Source organism: Oryza glaberrima, chromosome 2, assembly GCF_000147395.1.
Source record: "Oryza glaberrima chromosome 2, OglaRS2, whole genome shotgun sequence".
NCBI lineage: Eukaryota > Viridiplantae > Streptophyta > Magnoliopsida > Poales > Poaceae > Oryza > Oryza glaberrima.
The window spans coordinates 23,619,393-23,639,207 of NC_068327.1; the positions used below are offsets into that span (position 1 = coordinate 23,619,393).

The window sequence follows — 19,815 nt, forward strand, 5'->3', positions numbered from 1 at the left end:
CCCTATATAATATCCGATGTGATACGCCAAAACTTTACACCCTTGGATCTAAACCACCCCTTAATAGTATAGCCAACTACTAGCTCCAATTCATATATAACCAATCCAATAGCTTATTCATACAATAGTTCCCTATCATCATATACTACACCATTAATATTTGTTCACATATCTTATACACACATAACGTATAGAAGCCTATGCTATGGTTGGTTATAAATCTGTAACCTGTTTTGCTTCTATCTCCTCTTCTCTTTTCTTATCCGTATGTGTTTAGAGCTGACTTGTAGGGTAGTATTGTACTCGCTCGTATAGGCCGCGGGCTGCTGGTTTCCAAGGATAATAAACGCACGACGACCCCGGCCTCCTTTTCTTTCCTGCTATATATATACCTCCTCACCCCACAGGCCACACCCGTCCACCCCCCGTAACATTAACTCCTTTGTTCAGCTTGACACTCCATTGCAGAGGGAGGGTATAGCTGGTGACAGAGAGAAATGGGCGAGGAGGCCAATTGCAACGTCGCGATGGAGTCCGCTGCGCCCAAGGAGAACGGCCACACCACCGGTGCCGCCGCGGCGGAGGCCAAGGCCGCCGCCGCCTGGGCTGAGATCGCCGTCACCGACGCCGCGGCGGTGCCAAAGCCGACGCCGCCGCCTGCGGCCGTGGCCGTCGACCCCCGGCTTCAGGGCATCTCCGACGCCATCCGCGTCGTCCCCCACTTCCCCAAGCAAGGTCCGTCTCTCCCCTCTCGGTTCGCCAGTTTGCCATATGTGCAAATACCTAGTGGTATCTGAATATCTGCGCGCGCGGCGTGCATGCAGGCATCATGTTCAACGACATCACGCCGCTGCTGCTGCGCCCGGGGGTGTTCAAGGACGCCGTCGACATCTTCGTCGAGCGCTACCGCGGCATGGCCATCGCCGCCGTCGCCGGTAAACACTTTTTGATCAGTACTACTCTTTATTGTCATTTGATTATTGTTTCTGTCGCGCGGAGCCGGAGAGGTGGGCAGTCAGGGGCGGAGAGGCGGTGTTCTGAGATTCCGTAATATCTTTGCGCGAGATCTCCCCTGGTCCTCTCCTGGTCCTTTTGCTCCCCCATGCCTTGTCGTCGCCCGCACGCACGTCGCCTCCCGCTGCACTTTTCCGCGTAACTACCACCCCCGGCGCCGTTGCTTTCCTCGGGAGAATAATACTAGTAGTAGACGCTAGTATTATCATAACCACTTCGGTGATCCTCTCACAGCGACAGGACACACACGGCCTCACGGCACAGTGCTCTGGCCGGCCGGAGCCGGCAGGTACCGGCTGTGTTATTTCCCCTTGAAGTTCTCTCTCGTTTTTCGTACGCACGCTTATATTTTTTTACAAAAAGTTAGTTTCTATATGAAAGTTGTTTAAAAAAATCAAATTAATTTATTTAAAAAATTTTAGCTAATACTTAATTGATCATGTAATAATGTATGCTCCGTTTTGCGTGCCGGTCCTCTCGAACGCAGATGGCTCGTATCTTGGGTGGATACAGTACTATGAACGGGACTCTGATCGTCACGATCGTGGACTGATAAAAGACCTCCTGGCCCTACAGGGGGGGGGGGGGGGGGGGGCGTTTAATACAGTACTAACTCTCCGCTGGTCACGCCCCCGTTCTGCCAGCGCCAGATTCGCTACGATTCTGCCGCGGAAATTTGCCGGTTCGTCCGTCTCTCGGGCCATCAAATCCAGGGCCACACCCTACGAGCTTATCAACGGGGGTGGTGCCTGTGGTGGTGGTGGTGGGTGTTTGTCTACGCTACGTACGCATCGCGGAGGCAGCCGTGCGCTGCGCCGAGCCGAGCCGGGCCAGAATGTCATTCTGGCCCCGTGCGCTGCACTGCGCGCCTGCGCCCTTGGCCCCCGCCCATGACGCGTCGCGTTTTTCCAGGCTTCTCGCCGAGCCTGCCGCTGCTGCTGCTGCCACCACCGACCCGTGTGCAGCACAGCAGCGGCCGGAATCTGCCGCATTCAATAGCGTATCGGGGGCGCATGTAGAAGCCCTGGCACGGGCAGATCTCGCGGCGAGGAGGCGAGAGGTGGGGGGGACCCAAGGCCCGGACCATCGGACGGCCCCAGCATCGCCTGCGTGTGATCGGACGGTGGGGAGAGTGGGGGATTCGTGGTAGGCCTAAAATTGATTTTTTTTATTTTATTTTTACCCAACTGGAGGGGGGTGGCTCACTGATGTCATGCATGTGCCCGATCTGCTGTCGTTTTCACTGGAAAGTACTGCTTCTGAGATTTTGCTTTGTTGTTTGTTGGATACTCTGTCTGGCTCCCTGCGATTCCTTGTTCCTGGTTTGTTTTCCTTCTGTTTCTCCTCCTCCCCCCCTGTTTTCGCTTATTATTTTAACATATATCTCATTCCTTGTTCTTGACTTTTAATACTACTATCAGCTTGGCAGGTTGCTAGTTAATGTTTCATTCCTGGTTGTGACTTTGGTTTGTTTGACCAGGGATTGAGGCTAGGGGGTTCATATTTGGCCCGGCGATCGCGCTGGCAATTGGCGCCAAATTCATACCGTTGCGTAAGCCCAAGAAACTCCCAGGTGAGTGAGGCTCGCTCTCTCTCTGAAAAAGTGTTTTGCAAATCTGTTTGCTGGTGATATAAGATATGATTAGCTCGCGCTGGCAGCCTAGTTAAGTATGCTTAGTTACCTTACCTGTTTATAAAAGAGCTGCTCTGTTCCATTACTCTGACAACAAAGCTGTGTCACTAGTCCATCCCTTTTTATGCTGCCCATGATGTAATCTGAAGAGATATGATGTACTTTCTGTCTTTGCACTTTCCATCACATGTTCTATTAGAGTATCAGATAGACACATACTGTCGAGGGTCTCTTTTACACATTTTCTATTAGAGTATCGGATAAACACATACTGTTGTTGTTTTTTACATACACTGTTGTATTGTGCACCACCTTTCGTGTAAAGTATGATTGTGTTTGCCTTGCTTATCAAATTATTTTTTGCAGTAACCGCCATCCCTGACATCTGCTTTTAATTTTTTTCTACAAACGTGAAAGGCGAGGTGATTTCTGAGACGTATGTTCTCGAGTACGGGACCGATTGCTTGCAGATGCATGTTGGCACCATTGAACCTGGTGAGCGTGTGCTGATCGTTGATGATCTGGTTGCAACTGGTGGGACACTTTGTGCTGCTATAAGGCTTCTTGGTACGCACTACTTCTTAATCTGAAATGCATTTTAAATGGGAACCCTTGATCCATTGTGATACTATATGCAACTAGTAGTATCTCAATAGAGCTTGGCAAAAATGCTGACAACAATCTTGCAATGACTATTTATTTTTCTCTGTGGCTTCTGTGAAATGCAGAGGTCTTTTCCCCGTTCGCACATTCACAACACGCTATTCTTCTGGCCTGTAACAGTGAAGCTCTCGATTGTGCCTTGTGATCCCGTGACATGTTTGCAGCAAGCACTAGTGCTTGGCAGTTTGCCACAATATCAAATTATCCAGTACCATGTCTTGAAACTGTGCCCACACTCCGAACATAGTTTCTTCACACTATTAATCCAAATCTATAGTACTGCAGGAATAGTGTCTGAAATAAATCGAGTAGTCATGAAAAATAATAACCAACGACAGGCATCCGTACCTGCTAGTGGTGACCGGTGGAGGACCATGATATCTTCGTTGCTTATAGGCATACTGTTGTCCTTAATGCGATGTGACTCTATAATCAAGACAATCCTTGTTTGAAGATTTTTGTTTGGAGAGAATCTTGGCTGAAGATATGTCCTATGGAGTTTGCTTGAGGACATGATTTGATTTTGACACTACATGTTTCGAGTACTCCTGTCGTAGTGAATCCAGTAACCCCACCTCATTTTCTTTTTCAGAGAGATAACCCCACCGAATTACTCCAGGCCAGTATGATTTGTCAAAACACAACACAGGCTACATCACAAAAATTGGTAGCGGCAATTTTCTCTTTGTTACTAACAAACCAAGCACAATGATACCATACTAAAAGTTTGGTAGTGTCAAATTTTCACTCTTGCTGGCCTAGCCTTGGCACTACTAAAATTTTGTAGGGTCTTTTCAACTGTATATATCGTGTTTTCTTCATGTTTTAGGCCATCAGCAATTGCATTTGACATGCTTCCTTTCTTTTTTGTATCTAACCAACCTGTGCTTCAACTATTAAAGAAAAAGTTGTTCTTTTTTTTAGCTTTAGACTGTTTGGGCACTTCACTGGATGAATTATAATATCTTTGTCCCAAGAACAAATAACTGGATTTTGGCACAACTATCTTACCTAGAAATTTGCTTTCCAGAACGCGCTGGAGCTGACGTTGTTGAGTGCGCATGTCTCATTGGGCTCCCAAAATTTAAGGTATTCTTATTGTCACATTATTCACGGTTATCCATATATTCTTTGACAAACATTTCCGACATCTCTCTACTTAGTTGTCACTTTATGTAGTATTTTACATACTGCACTGGAGCATGGATCACATTCCAAAGATATGAATGCAGTTCCATCCAACAGTTTTTGCACCTGTAGTACAGTATTAACTTTCTCAGATGCTTTCTACTCTACCTGACGTAGCCTGTTAGTGCCATATAGATTGGACTCTTGAGCCAATGGTTTGGGTTTAGATAGCGGCCAGGAACAACTTTGCCATACTAAATAGCACCATGTCTACTCTGCTCCCCACATTGAGATACTCATATCAGTACCAGCTGGGCATCCATAGATTTGAACAAGACCACTCGAGAATTGGTGGGTAATTGTTTTTTCTTCCAAAGCAGGACTATAGTCCTTTTTTTTAAAAAAATAAATAAATAAAAGAAGCCATGTTTGTGCTATCCTAAGAACATATTCAACTGTGGCTCTTCTGCTGCATTTGAAGCTCTCCCCCCCTCTCTTACTATTTGCATCCTGCCCCTCATCTGAAAGTTTGCTAGGGATGAAAAATATTCAGGTAGGAGTAAAACCACAGCACTGTCTACACTAGTTTCATCTGGTCATAGTGATTATTTTGTTTGAGTTGACATACCTTGATTCATGTTACAACTTGCAAAATGAGTGCTACACTGCCGGCATCTTACCGAAGTCAGGATAGATATCATGCTGGTTCAGAACTGAAGAAGATTTTTTAAAAATCAGCGACAATCAATACACATTGCTTTTCAAATTGCATGGTCATTTGTAAATGTTGTAGTTGCAGTTGATGTAACGAATCTTTCGATTGTCTTTTGATGTTTTTAAATAACAACTTTTTTGCAATAGAGAAGTGGTGCCATCATGCCATGGCTATCTGTTGAAATCGTCTAACTGAGATGACAACTTTCTGACAGGATTTCTACAAGCTCAATGGCAAACCAGTTTATGTGCTGGTGGAGTCCCGCGAATATGAAAAATAAAGAGATTGATGATCAGGTCAGCCTCACTGGCATTTGAAACTTAACAATAGTAAGAAGTTTGATTGATTCTTTCTATATAAAACCTAAACACATCCTATTGCCTGATCAGGTTGTTCAGGTCATTCTTGTCATGGGATTTGTTTGACTTTTCCGTTTGCTCTTTCAGGAATGCACATGGCTTCATTCCTTACAAATTGCAAGTGAGCACTGGACGGATATCGACAAGTCTGCGGTACATTATTAAGGCTAAGCTAGCTGCTAAGTATTAGAGGGGAGGTGAGAGAGAGCGAGAGAGAGAGAGATTGGTGAGTGGGGAGTAGTTCTTGTAGGCTGAGTAGTAGTTTTTTCAGGGGCACTGAAAAAAGAGCTTGTAGTTTCTGTCGGGAACACCGATTACTAGCTGAAACATCATCAGTTCTGTTCTTCCATTGTTGATTAAAATTTCCGTGGTTTCGATCTTCCGCGAGAACACCCAGCAGCAGCGGAACAGATGAGCTGATAGCTTCTTCGTCTTCTTCGCTCGTGCATGTCACATTTGCATGCCTTTGTTCTGCTCCATGTCAGCTTCAGCGTCGTGGTCGTCGTCGGCGTCGGCGTCGCAGGCGACGTGCTGCCCTGTCAACAAGCATGTCGAGTTCGTCAGGTTGTCAGTCACGCAGGCAATCGAGGCACGCAGGCCTTGCCGGAGCCCGGAGACACCGACCTGCCTCGTACGGTCGTACTGTACACTCGTACTTCCTCCTTCCAAAAAAAAAAAGACAAACCCTGATTTTCGTGCTCAACGTTTGACCGTCCGTCTTATTTAAAAAAATTATGAAAAAAATTAAAAAGATAAGTCACGTATAAAATATTAATCATGTTTTATCATCTAACAACAATGAAAATACGAATTATAAAAAATTTTTATATAAGATGAACAGTTAAAGTTGGACATGTAAACTCAGGGTTTGCTTTTTTTTGGATGGACCGAGTACTCGTGACCAGGTTGCCGGCTCGGCAGACGACGCTCTCTCTCTCTCTCAGCCAAGGAGTGGTAGGATCTGCTGCTGCCGCTGACTCTTCCGGCATCGAAACCGGACGGGGAGCCGGAGGACTGGGAGTTGGCAGCGACGCACGCCGCTGCCACGGTAACATGCGGTCATGCGGTGTGGCGTCGCTGCCTCAGGGCTGCAGGGGCAGCAGCTGGACAGATGTGAAAGTGGCATTTGGGAGTTGGGGAAATAGCAGCAGAGTTGGCTGGAGCCTGGAGCCACGCATCACAAACAGCCTCACTCGTCTCATCCTTGCCCAGCCCACTTCGCGACCAAGAAAACATGGGCCCTCAATAGAGATCGTGCGGATTTTTCAATCTGGATTTTTCACAATTTAGTTCTTTTAAAAAGCTTATTTCGCAAATAGATCCTAAAAAACTTATCCCATAAATAGTTCTTTTTCGGACGCTAGAATCGATGGCGTCGTCGTCCAACGGGACGGTGCCAGCCTCTCTGGCGCCGTCCTCCTGCCACCGTGGCGGGATGGCGTTGAGGTGGCAGGGGGAGCGTGCCAATACTTTTTTGCTCTAATCTCTACTGTAGAGGAGAGAGATGTGCAACTTTATATATATTTTTTTTCACACTTACGAGCACACGAGAACCAACCGTAGAAAAATTAAACTCAAATTGATGAAATATATGACTTCTAGAATTTTTCGAAGCTTTACCGAAAAGCCCCACGGGTGCTCTATCCCTACTCTTCGTTGTTTTGGTTTTTCCTATAGTCCCAAAAAAAAGTAGATTAGATTTTAAACACTCTTAACCTTTTTTTTTACATCTTTTACATTTAGGGTTTGTATTTTTTTTTGTTACATTCGGCTTACAACAAGCGTAACTTTCTCATACGGACTCGAAATCAGACAGATAATATATCCACGGATATCTATAGAAAAAGTTATATTCAATTCTCCCCCGCTTTGCCGGGTTCAGAAAAATTAGAATCTCCAAATTCTACTTGCAAGATTATATTTTCGAGGCGAGAAACTTTTCGGTAGAGCTTTGGAAAATTTTACAAGTCACATATTCCGTACATTTGAGTTTATTTTTTCTATGGTTGGTTCTTGTGTGCTTCTAAACGTGAAAAAAAAATAAAAATAATAGTTGCACATCTCTCTCTCCTCTACACTATGCGGGGGACGCCAGCCACATTGGCGCGCTCCCCCTGCCACCTCAGCGCCGACCCACCACAGTGGCAGGAGAACGGCGACAGCGACTCTGGGACCCTAAAATGGACCATTTTTTGGATAAGTTTTTCCAAGTGTCTATTTACAAAATAAGTTTTTCAAAAGGACTAAATTGTAAAAAATCCAGCTCACTCGATAGTTTCCGCTGGTGGTGGTGTTGAGCTTTTGATGACGCTTTCTGATTGACATACCGATTTTACCGCTGGTGGTGGTGTTGAGCTTTTGATGAGCTTTCTGATTAACATACCGATTTTACCGCTGGTGGTGGTGTTGAGCTTTTGATGACGCTTTCTGATTAACATACCGATTTTACGTATGTTTTCATTAACACGTTTTTCAAATTACTAAACAGTGTATTACATGTGAAAACTTTTTATATAAAAATTACTTTAAAATATCAAATATTCATCTATCAGGTTTATATTAATTAAATCTTAATTAATTTCTCGTTTTACATGCATGAATTTAATTCATCTACATCAGTTTCCTCGGTTGAAATCTTTGGAAAAGCTGCAGGAACCGCTGGTAGCACATGGGAGGGTTTGAGACGGGATGCCAGTATGCCACTGCCAGCAAAACCTCAGTGTTTCAGTGTTTGGCTGTTTGCAGCACAGTGCCAGCAAAACCGGCTACAGCAGTGGATCTTGTTCCTGCTCAGGGCGTTCGTGTGCAATGGCTCGTCCAATTGGCTCGAAGCTTATCCTTTTTCTCTCTCTCTCATAGAGAAAAATGTGAAATGGATTGGGAATCATGGGTACAAGCACTCCTACGCGGGCCAAATACGTTGCAACTTGCGAGTTGCGATACCATGCGCTATGGCTCAACGACGAATGGCACACGTACAATCACGAACATTGTCGCAGGGCGCACCTAGACGAGACAACAAGAACAAGGATAAAGTTGGACAGTCAGAGGCAAATGCAATTTGATGAACCGGCAGATTACATTGGAGCATATATGCAAAAAAAAAAAAAAAAAGAAAAAAAAGAAGGTAGTACTAACATACACTGGTGGAGAAACATCTTTCTCGGTCGACCCAAATCCACAGCAGTCCCGATTTCATTAAAAACCGGGAGTAAAAACGATTTTTAGTCCCGGTTTATAATAACAACAGGACTCTTTATTCCCGGTTGGTGTTACCAACCGGGAATAAAAATCTAACGCGTACTATATAATCACTATTACTTATCCTCTTATATCGTCCACACAACAAACTCTCTCTGTCTATTTTTTTCCTCTATAACTCTCTTCCTCTTTCCTGCCTTATCTCTTTCTTTTTGATAGATCGAGCGAGAGCGAGAGCGGGTCGGCGCGGCGGCGCGGAGGACCGCGCGGCGGGGCGGTGGCCGGCGCGGCGGCGCGGCGGTGGCCGGCCGGCGTGGAGAGGAGGCGACAGCGGCCGGCCGGCGTCTCTGTGAATTTTTTTTAGAATTTGTGATTTATTGCATGATCCTGTGATGTATTGATTTGTGTGTGATGTATTTGCAATGAATTTTGTAGAACTTGTGATGTAATTTGATTTGTGTGCAATTTTATTTTAGGATTTGTGATGTATTTGATTTGTGTGTATAAGTAACTTTAAAGATTTGTGATGTAGATTTGGGATATTACCTTGATTTGGTATTTGGGGTTTAATTTGGGATACGCATCTCACTTGATTCGGAAGAAAATAAAAAAGAAAAAAAAAAGAAAAAAAAGGAGGGGGCATCTATACTGCTGTTAATTATCTCCTTAACCGGGACTAAAGATCCCCTATCTTTAGTCCCGGTTGGTGTTAACAACCGGGACTAAAAATCGATCTTTAGTCCCAGATTCGTAGTCCCGGTTAGATAACCGGGACTAAATGAGAGTTACGAATCGGGAGAAAAGATGGTTTCTCCACCGGTGATATTACCATGCACCAACCTGTCTGGTCTCAATACCGTTCATTTAACCGCTTAAAGCGGTTAGATTTAGTAACAACCTCTACCTATGAGGATACAATGTTTTGCTCCCTTTGCCCATGCTTAAAACGGAACGCATTACTGCTCTCCATAAAACGCACTACCCAAAGGTGGAGGTGTATCACACACCATGATGGCGTACTAATTTGGAGGTGACAGCTACTATCAGGATTTGCTCGGTTCAATGACGCTCAAAGCAAAAACGCACCAACCAAAACCGGAAGTACATCATATAACAATGCCTAATTCGTATCGGCAAATGACGCCTTACCTTACTAAGCAGATCTGCTAATCCAAGCAAACACTCGAAACGCTCGAACAACAAAAGCAGAAGGCTGTTGATCACACATCCAGTGGATACCAATACCATATCCCCAAGATTTGCTCGTTTATGTGACCGCAACTAGCAGTAGAAAAGGATAGTAGTAACGCGCTGCCCCTTAAAATATGTCGAGGTGACACGCGATTCCCCGGCCGGTTCACTCGAACCAGGCCAGCCCAAGCCCCATCTCTATCTAGCCCGGCCCATCACCCCGTCAAAAGCCACACATCACATGACGGATGATGCCCCAGTGGATCGACGTATCCCGTCGCGTAGATACGATTTGCTTGTTTAGTATACTGTCGCGCGTAGCGACCGAGCGAGCCATGAGAGCAAGTTTAACGGTACAGCCAACTAATAACTTCAAATCATCTATAATTAATATAAAAGCTAATACATATAATAATTACTTACTATAATATTAACTAGCTGGGTGACCCGCGCAATTGCGCGGCTAACACCCATACAAAATTATATATTTTTAATATAATTTTACTTAAAATTTATTAAATAATTATCTCGTTGGACCAAACATTATCATCATTGTGTTTTTAATTTTATAGTTTTTATAAAAGTCACACGCCAGTTGATACCCCTTAATTATGTCATATCTTTTTTTTATTTGCTTCCTCGATCTAGCACTGTTTCTATTCATTCTTCTTGGAACATTTAAAAATTGGATCATATAGTTTTTAGAGTTTATTGTTCCGCCGGGTTTCGTTTTTATAATTTATAAAAGTCGCATCAAACGTTGCCATTATACTCCTCTACGCCCGTCCACTACCTCTTCTCTTAATTGTCATTAGTATTTTAAAAATCGAACATAATTATAGTTTAGGTTCATTTTTTTAACTTTCTGGAAGTTCCACCAAAATGTCAGCGACTTTGTCACTGTACTCCAATACGGCTCGCCCGCTGCCTCCCTTCTTTACTCTCATTGAGATTTTATCATTGGTTTTTTTACTTTTCAGAAGCCCGAACCTTTTAAATTTGGACCTTATAGTTTTTATAATTTATTGTCTCGTTGGATTTCATTTTTTATAATCTTTAGAAATCTCATCAAACGCTGCCACTATACTCCTCTACGACCCGTCCGCCGCCTACTCTTTATTATCATTGGGATTCTAAAAATCGAACATAACTATCGTTGGAATTCATTTTTTTTACTTTCTGGAAGTCCCACCAACCATCGTCGGCTTTGCCATTGTACTCCTGTACGACCCTCCCGCCGCATCTCCTTTTTATTATCATTGAGATTTTAAAAATCAAATATGGTTATCATTGGTTTTTTTTTTTTTACTTTCCAAAGTCCCACCAACCGCCTGGACCGGTTGCTTCACGACCTGCCCATTATCATTCTATTTAGTGTTTTATTAATAGATTTTAGATATCCCATCAACCGCCACCACTCTACTCTTTTATAGGCCTATTACTTAATTAATCCCGTCATGTGTTTTAGATGGTCTTTTCTTCCAATAGTCTTTATTTTTTATCACCAATTTTAATTATTTATAAATTGTATTCCTAGTTTAAATCTTATTTTAATTTTTATAATTTCAGAGTTTATTTTATTTTTTATTTCAAAATTTAACTAATATCGTATTGTGTTCTTTTAATATTTTTATTTTTTATTTTTATTTTTAGTCGTTTCAAAATTGTATTCCTGCTTGAACTCTCTTTTTAATTTGTCCAATTTCGGATTTTATTCTATTTTTCGTTCCGAATCTTAATTAGTATTATTGGGTTCTTATATGTACTCTTATTTCAATATTGCTTATATTTAATTCCGAATTTCAGTTAATTTTAAATTGTATTTCTACCTGAACTCTTCTTTTCTTTTCTTTTTTATAATTTCTATTTTTTTATTCCGAATTTTAATATTTTCGTATTGGGTTTTTATATAGACTCTTCTTCCAATATTGCATAATTTTAATTTCGAATTTTAGTTATTTTTAAATTGTATTTCTACTCAAACTCTTCTTTTCCTTTTTTTTTTTGCTAATTTCAGATTTTATTTTGTTGTTCTGAAAATTAATTAATCTCGTACTGGGTTCGTGTGTTAGTTTACTATGAGCCTATGCTTTTCACAGTAAATCTAGAATTCTAAGCACAGTAGCCGTGCAGCCAGACAGAGTCTGAAGGGCCGGTGGGTTCGTGTGTTAGTTTACTATGAGCCTATGCTTTTCACAGTAAATCTTCTAAGCACAGAAGCCGTGCAGCCAGACAGAGTATGAAGGGCCGGTCGGCACTCGGCTCCTGGGCAGCTGCAATTCTACCCCGTAACGGTTTCATTAAAGAAAAGGAAAAATTCGTGCGGCTGCAATCCTAATCCTACTCCTTAACGGTTTCATCAAAGAAAAAAAAAATCCGATTCTAATCTGCCTGATTCCAAATATGAGTAGTAGATTGCTATATTTCATCCACAACTTATTATAATTTAAAAACTACAATTGTACTACATATATATTGCTATCAACCTACACCGTTATAATTTAGATCCACTACGATCTAACAGTGTAGATTTTTCTCTTTTTCTCCGATTAATGTGGGAATTTCTAGCCCCACAGCGAACGTGGTGCCTCCTTTCAAGCCTGTTTTAATAATATAACAGATAGATAGATATCTGGTCCTACCTGTTATACACACATTACGTTCTGAAGTCCGTATTACAGCTGGCTATAGATATATAGTCCGCTGCTCTTCTCTTTTTTATTTATCTTTTTAAAATATAATTTATATCTGGTTTATAGCCCTGTAATTGTACTTGCTCTCAGTGGCTTGTGGTGACATCGCGCATTCGCAGGTCAGGTCGAGATAAGAGACTCCACTCAGCCGGCAGGGCTGCCTCCTCGTGTTGGCTTTCTGGGAATTTTCTTTCCCCCAAAAAAATTTTCCGGCCTCGACGTGGTCGATGGATCGATCGATCGATCGATCCATGATGTGATGTGACCAACTCACCAACGGCGGAAAGCCAAGCCCATCGAGCGAAGCGAAGCGAAGGCCGCCGCGGACAGCGAGAGGGCGCAATTTTTGTACAGTACTCCATGATTTTGAATTTTTGCTTGCAACATCTGATCACTCGTCTTATTTAAATATTTTTATAAATATAAAAAACAAAAATTATACTTAAAGTATTGTAGATAATAAAGTAAGTCACAAATAAAATAAATAATAATTTTAAAAAAATTAAATAAGACAAGTGGTCAAATATTGTAATAAAAAACTTAAAAGCCCTTATATATAGGACGGAGGGAGTAAAAGCGTTTCCACTTCATTATAAAAAAGGCAGCGGCCGCGCTGGCCACGCTCGGGCACCAGGAAGGCGGAGAGAGAAGAAGTTTTCCGCATCGCGACCGCGCGGACGAGGCAGGCTGGCCGTCGGATCGGGCTGACCGCGTCTCGTTTAGAAATATCCTCGTGACTTCTCCTCCTCCTGAGTCGTCGTCGTCGTGGTGGTGGTGCTCGTCCTCCTCGGCGGCGGCGGCGGAGGCGGAGATCCGGGCGGCGGAGATGGCGAAGGGAGGGGGGCCGCTGCTGCCGATGTCCGCGGAGGCGGGGAAGGGCAACGGGGGAGGGGGCGGCGGCGGCGACGATGCCGCGCTGTTCAAGGGGTCCGCCATGACGCGGCGCGGCGCGGTCGCCGCGCTCTCCTACATGGCCTGCTCCGGTACGTTCCCCCGATCCCCGCCGCTTCTTCTTCTTCTTCTTCTTCTTCTCTGATGCGTCGGCTGGGTCTCGGGATGCGGTCGTCGTTAGCGAGAATTTGAGGGTGGCGTCTCGTGATGCGGCTGCGAATTTGGGGGGTAGCGCGTGGTTGGGGTTCCTGCGGGTTCAGCTCACGAATTTGTATTACTACTAGGTGACTTGTGGTTTCAGTTTTGGTCGTTAATTCAGTTGGATTCGATTATCTTTGGGAAGAGGGCCGGTTGGTTGACTTATGTCCAACAACTTCAGAAAAAAAAGTTCATCCATTTTGGCATTACACGCAAAGTACATGCTGCTTGGTGCTTGGAAATTCGTGGTGGTTTCACTTGACGGATGTGTTCCGGGGGTCTGGGAGGCTGCTTGCATCTTCAACATTAAATACTAGGACAGGAGGTGCTAAGTGGTCAGCGGCTGTACAAACATCATTATGTAGTAATTACTGTCAGCGTTTCAGTGAAAATCTACAAGGATAATAACCTTTTAGAAGAGAAAAACTGCGTTTGGTGAAAATTCTGAAACTTTTGTTTCGGGTTTGGCCATGATGGCAGATCTGCGAAGCAATCAAAATCGATAGAGATCTCTGAGATGCAGATAGCATGTCGATGATAGGTTGAAAACCTGGTGATGATTGAGTTGAGAATCCAATATTATGCCACTTAGTTGTCCAATACAGATAGTCAGCTAGGTGGTGTTCTTATGAAACAGGGATTAGTCACTTAATTTCACATACGGACATCTTGTTTTCGTTCTTTCTACATTTGTTTTCATTTTTCAGATCTCAGGTATCATTTTACTAACTTTGGCAACTTTTCAATCCGCAGTGTTGCTAGTGATGTTTAACAAAGCAGCACTGTCTTCATATAATTTCCCCTGTGCAAATGTCATTACGCTCCTTCAGGTACTTCTCATGTCACCTTGGATGGACTCTGGAAAGTCTGGCTTTGCTGTTATGTTGTGCAAGTGTGCATTACACATTTACACATGAATAACTTGCTTGTAGTCTAGGAGATAAACTGTAGGATAGCATAATAAAAAACATTACATATTCGATTTTATCTAATCAAAGAACATTCTGAACTTCCGACCTTTACTTGAGCATCTGCTTAGCAATGGATATTGCTAAAGGTCTTTTCATACCTTTATTTGATATCACTGTTGATGAACTTCTTGATGCATATATGTAATCTGCTGCTCGCATCTCCTGCCTCTTTTTTTTTTGACACTTAATAAACATGTGCAGATGGTGTGCTCAACAGGCCTTCTTTATGTTCTGAGGCGGCTAAAGATAATTTCATTTACAAATAGCGAGCCATCCGTGCCTTCTGATGCGTTATTCTTCGTTCCGTTCAGAATACTGTTGCGTACTACACCTCTTTCTTTGGCTTATTTACTCTATATGGTATGCTTCTTTCTTCACTTATAATACATTTATTAAATACACTTAGTCGCATGTATTCTATTTGAATTGAATCCTGAGTAATGTTTTCCATCATGGTAAAAGTTAGCTTCAATGGAATCTGTGCGTGGAGTCAATGTTCCTATGTATACAACACTGAGGCGCACAACAGTAGTCTTTACAATGACAATGGAGTATTTCTTGGCAAAACAGAAGCATACGCCACCTATAATCGGCAGGTACATGTCTATAAAAATGATTTTTCCTTTGTTTTTTTTTACTGTATTATAAATTCGTAATATTCTCCGAATAGTCTGATGTGCTAGTAACTAATGTAAGCTTCCTTTTGTCATATGCTTTCTTATTTATTTCTATATATTATTTCCATCTTTTGGAAACCCTGAAATTATTAGTCTATCCCAGTGAACTAGCGATTAGTATCTGTTTCTGTTTTTTGTTTTCTGTAGCCTATTGCTAACTGTTGTACCTGTATTTTTGTAGCTTGAAATAAGGTTGCAGTTGTAGCACTTGTTTTCTTACGCTAAACATTTCCAGAACATTGTTATGTTCTGAATATGCCATATTTTACTTTCTGATTTTTTTTACCATGGGTTTGTCAGCGTGGCTTTGATTGTATTTGGAGCATTTATCGCTGGAGCTCGAGACCTGTCGTTTGATGCTCGTGGGTATGCTATTGTCTTTGTGGCCAACATTACAACAGCTGTTTACCTTGCTACTATAAACCGTATAGGTAACATTTCATTTTCAGTTTTGCCACATACAATCCCCTTCTAAACTACATAGCTTTCTAACCAGCAGTTTTGTTTTGTTTTAGGAAAATCTAGTGGTCTAAATAGCTTCGGCCTGATGTGGTGCAACGGTATTATTTTGATGACCTGTTTCATATTCATAATATCCAGATTAAACCATATTTGCCTTAGCATTCATATCCTATCCATTTGGATTCCAGGACTTGTCTGTGGGCCTTCAGTACTTTTTCTGACATATATTCAGGGTGACCTGAAGAAGGCTATAGAATTTCCCTACCTCTATTCCCCTGGGTTTCAGGTACAGATTTCACAGAACCATGGCCATCACTGATCTTATTTGTGCAATATCTACCCTCCTTTTATCTGTAATGTTTTTAGACACCTAAAGATTCCAGCACTTCTGGATGCACCATTTTTTTAAAAAAAGGAAAACACAATCATGCCTGTTCACTTCAGTGGAGGAGTGACACATCCAACTTCTGTTATTCTTCAGAAAGCTATCAATATCATATGATGTTATTCCGATTGTAGGCGGTGCTGCTATTCTCATGCATGCTAGCTTTTCTGCTAAACTACACTATCTTCTGGAATACAATCCTGAATTCTGCACTCACACAATCGATGTGTGGTAATTTGAAGGTATAACAGCCTGCATCCAGTTCCTTCCACTCCACTAAACTTGCAAGTTGTTTTTTAGTGTCCTTTCATATTTACCTTTTTCTGCAGGATTTCTTCACCGTCGGAATTGGCTGGGTTCTGTTTGGTGGGCTTCCTTTTGATCTGGTGAGTTAAATGTAGTGTTCGTTTAGGATGGAAAGAAGATTTGTCTCCTTTTCCACGCGTGCTTTCCGAACTACTAAATGGTGTGATTTTGTAAAATTTCAAAAAGTTGCTTTAAATAACCATCTTAATCCATTTTTTAAGTTTAAATAATTAAAATTCAATTAATCATACGTCAATGGCTCAACTTGTTTTACGTATCTTCTCAATCTTCACTTTTCCTTACGTAAATCTAGGAAAAGTGAAGATTGAGAAGATACGTAAAACAAGTTGAGCCATTGACGTATGATTAATTGAATTTTAATTATTTAAACTTGAAAAATAGATTAATATGATTTTTTTAAACAACTTTCCTATATAAATTTTTTTTTGCAAAAACACACACCATTTAGCAGTTTGGGAAGCGTGCGCGTGAAAAACTAGCAGTTTTCTCCCCCTTCTGCCCGGAACAAACACACCCTTAAGTCTTCAGTCTTTCCCTGAATAATGACCCCAAACTTTCTTATGGCAGCTTAATGTTATCGGGCAAGGTCTTGGCTTTCTTGGCTCTGGCTTGTATGCCTACTGCAAGATCAAAGGGAAGTAGATACGGATGTCCAGTGGGGATCAAAAGGAGAGTAGATATTGAAGTTTATTTTGGAGGGGCCAATGTGCCATACTGAAGTAGAGTTCGTGTTGTTTGCTCCTGCATATGGGAGAGAAATTTTGTAGGTTTTCCTGTATGTATTTAACACTTCAGTCCTCCTGAATACAATTTCGAGTGAACAGCCATTGTTTTACATTTTTACAAGGAAATAGAATATAACAAGATTTCAGTATTATCGCGTAGTGTACAATTGGCGTCCTTTTAGTTTCCTACACCGTGCTGTGATCATATTTACCAGACATGTCAAAGTGCGCCAGGAGGAGCACCTTAAATGCCTAGTTCTGTATCAAATATTTTCACTTTTGGCAAGAGTGCTGGAAATTCAACTGCTGATGAGTTCTAACAGTTAAAAATACCATCAAAATTCAGAATACCAAGCAGCATTACATATCTATAGAGCGACACAATTGTCGTACTCGTACAATTATCTTGCAAAGAGCTTGTGGCGGTATGAATATTCAACCGGCAGAGAGAGGAGTATTTCTGCAGAAATATAACATTGCATATTTGTGATCAGTCAGACAAAACTTCCATGGCTTTAGAAAAGCTCAGGGGTGCTCCCAAAACAAACGTGTCTACAGCCTATATGAGCCGGCAGAACTAACAGGTCAAACCTGACCCTGAGACCTATGACGTTCTCTCAAGGATATGGCAGATCTAAACATAGTGTTTTTATCTAACATAACCCACATCATCCAAAATTACTCCGTTGGCTTGTCCGGGTCATCCTCCTCAGGTTCTTCCTTGTCAGGATCATCCTCCTGTGGTTCCTCCTGAGGTTGTGGTTCTTCCTCTTCCTCTTCCTCATCATCATCCAGAGGATCATCAGCTGGCAATGGATGGGGCAATGGTGTTTTCATAGGGCTGAATTTTGGGAAGATATCAGGCCTCCTCCCAGGCTTTGGTTTCTCCCATTCCTGAAAATTAATTAAAGATAGACATTATTTCAATGCTAGCACAAAAGCGTAAAAGGTGGATAAACCACTGAACCAGTGCATATTTTTTGCTTAAGGCTAAAGACAAATCACATATGGAAAGAAAATGCTTGCTGATGTGGACTGTAATATAAACAGAACCATATGAAAAAGGAGAAGATGCTTGTACTCATAACTATGGCTATCATATTAAAAATTGAAACATGATATGAGCAAGGTGATAATTTTCCCATATTGTCTCAACTAGTCAGCATTACCCCCAAAAAATAAATCAACAAATCTAGTTTCAATATGATAACAATCACGACCAACATTGAACACATGATGGTGCATGTGAATGGAAGATTTCATGTGACATGGTCTGACCTTCACAATGGGAAATGCACACAAAACAACTGATAAGCCTGAGCACTGATGTTCACTTACTATACTATCATATGAACATTATCTATCACTATACTAACTCTGAAGGATTAACTAACATGTACTTCTCTAGGATATAACAAACTACAAGCTGTGTTTGAAACAAGCTAAATTAATTACTAGCATGATGACATCAAGAGAACAACTGAAATGAAAAGGCTAAGAGAAGGATATGATAGGACTTCTTACTTCCAAACATGATTACTTCAATGCAAGTTACAGCAATAAATCCAGATAAAATTTCGTGCTTCTATTTACTGAAGGATGAACATTTGGAACTAATCTCATGGCACGGAATAATAAGCAGCTAATCTGCTCAACATTCTACTTAGAGATCTCCAGAGTTCTACAAGGTTAGCTTAACAAGCTCTGGCCTCCAAATAACCTATGATAATTTCAATGGACCTCCAAACATCCTATAGTTGTTTTAACTCAAAACAACTCCATCCACAGGACAAGCAGTGTAAGTAAATAACATATTTGTACTCCAGCCGAGATCTTCTTCTAATGGCACTCCATGCTGAAGAGTGACGAATTCCTTCGAAACGTAAGGAGAATGTCACTGGGATGGCTCTATCTAATAGAGCCCGTGCAATTCGGAGGAGCACATAACAAAAAAAAAAAATGTCCAACCTAATGACAAGCACCTGCGAGCTAGAACCTATATATGGCATTTCTTCTGATTTTATCCATCCCCAATCCCCAAATCCCATGAATCCGCATGCTATAAGCTAGTAAAATGACCAAAAAAAAAATTCCTCAACCCGAGCACTCAATTCAACACACACGAGAGCAATCAGTGCATAAACCGAGAGAATATTTCACGGTGAATCGGGAAGAGGGGATTATTACGATGGGAAAATCGAGGGGCGACCGCCGCGTAATCTTCTCCTCGTCGGGGGCCGCGCACACCACGAGCGCGTCCCACCTTCGCCGCCTCCTCGAGGGGACCGCCGCCCGCGCGAGGGAGACGGAGGCCACCGAGGCCCCGAGGGCCCCGGGAGCCGCCGCCGCCGCCGCCACCGGCGCAGCGGCGGAGGCCGAGGCCGAGAGGCACCAGACGGACGCCATGGTGAAGGCGGCGGAGCTGGCTCTCTTCGTGGATTGGAGAAGTCGGGTTGGAATTGGGGTTTCGCGAAGTGGTGGTGGACTTCTTGAGCTTTTCCTCCACCGGAGGCTGGCTCTCTCTGAGACGAGACCGGCTCCGGGCGATAAGAGTCGGCCCGTGTACAGTACCGCCGACTTGC

The 19,815-nt window shown here is 42.5% G+C and overlaps 3 protein-coding genes across 4 annotated transcripts; 2 read left to right on the forward strand and 1 right to left on the reverse strand.

Annotated features, from left to right (window-relative positions):
* The first annotated feature begins 409 nt into the window (after positions 1-409).
* Positions 410-5,890, forward strand: LOC127763405 (adenine phosphoribosyltransferase 4-like). Of its 2 annotated transcripts, none has more exons than XM_052288092.1 (7): positions 410-735; positions 825-935; positions 2,495-2,587; positions 3,065-3,214; positions 4,341-4,399; positions 5,368-5,482; positions 5,600-5,890. In XM_052288092.1, exons 1-6 carry the CDS (start codon positions 498-500, stop codon positions 5,431-5,433), a joined length of 717 nt encoding a protein of 238 aa, XP_052144052.1. In that variant the 5' UTR covers positions 410-497; the 3' UTR covers positions 5,434-5,482; positions 5,600-5,890. The 2 variants fall into 2 exon arrangements, with proteins under 2 accessions (XP_052144052.1, XP_052144051.1); XM_052288091.1 differs by having other exon boundaries at positions 5,368-5,449.
* Positions 5,891-13,214: 7,324 nt separating this feature from the next.
* Positions 13,215-17,392, forward strand: LOC127763408 (UDP-N-acetylglucosamine transporter UGNT1). The gene is made up of 10 exons (XM_052288096.1): positions 13,215-13,580; positions 14,440-14,516; positions 14,859-15,017; positions 15,120-15,253; positions 15,635-15,765; positions 15,850-15,894; positions 15,985-16,082; positions 16,316-16,423; positions 16,511-16,567; positions 17,076-17,392. Exons 1-10 carry the CDS (start codon positions 13,424-13,426, stop codon positions 17,148-17,150), a joined length of 1,041 nt encoding a protein of 346 aa, XP_052144056.1. The 5' UTR covers positions 13,215-13,423; the 3' UTR covers positions 17,151-17,392.
* Positions 17,393-17,543: 151 nt separating this feature from the next.
* Positions 17,544-19,815, reverse strand: LOC127763409 (uncharacterized). Its single transcript, XM_052288097.1, has 2 exons — positions 19,421-19,815; positions 17,544-18,127 (listed from the first exon to the last, which is right to left on the reverse strand). The coding sequence occupies exons 1-2, from the start codon at positions 19,637-19,639 to the stop codon at positions 17,912-17,914; spliced, it is 435 nt and encodes a 144-aa protein (XP_052144057.1). The 5' UTR covers positions 19,640-19,815; the 3' UTR covers positions 17,544-17,911.

What these genes read in the sequence shown, in the direction of transcription:
- LOC127763405 (XM_052288092.1), top strand. Translation starts at nt 498, where the DNA reads ATGGGCGAGGAGGCCAATTGCAACGTCGCGATGGAGTCCGCTGCGCCC. An exon ending in GGCCATCGCCGCCGTCGCCG is followed by an intron (nt 936 to 2,494) that starts GTAAACACTTTT and finishes TTGTTTGACCAG; the next exon opens with GGATTGAGGCTAGGGGGTTC. An exon ending in TGCTGCTATAAGGCTTCTTG is followed by an intron (nt 3,215 to 4,340) that starts GTACGCACTACT and finishes TTTGCTTTCCAG; the next exon opens with AACGCGCTGGAGCTGACGTT.
- LOC127763408 (XM_052288096.1), top strand. Translation starts at nt 13,424, where the DNA reads ATGGCGAAGGGAGGGGGGCCGCTGCTGCCGATGTCCGCGGAGGCGGGG. An exon ending in TGCTACTATAAACCGTATAG is followed by an intron (nt 15,766 to 15,849) that starts GTAACATTTCAT and finishes GTTTTGTTTTAG; the next exon opens with GAAAATCTAGTGGTCTAAAT. An exon ending in CGGCCTGATGTGGTGCAACG is followed by an intron (nt 15,895 to 15,984) that starts GTATTATTTTGA and finishes TTTGGATTCCAG; the next exon opens with GACTTGTCTGTGGGCCTTCA.
- LOC127763409 (XM_052288097.1), bottom strand. Translation starts at nt 19,639, where the DNA reads ATGGCGTCCGTCTGGTGCCTCTCGGCCTCGGCCTCCGCCGCTGCGCCG. An exon ending in CGCCCCTCGATTTTCCCATC is followed by an intron (nt 18,128 to 19,420) that starts GTAATAATCCCC and finishes ATTAATTTTCAG; the next exon opens with GAATGGGAGAAACCAAAGCC.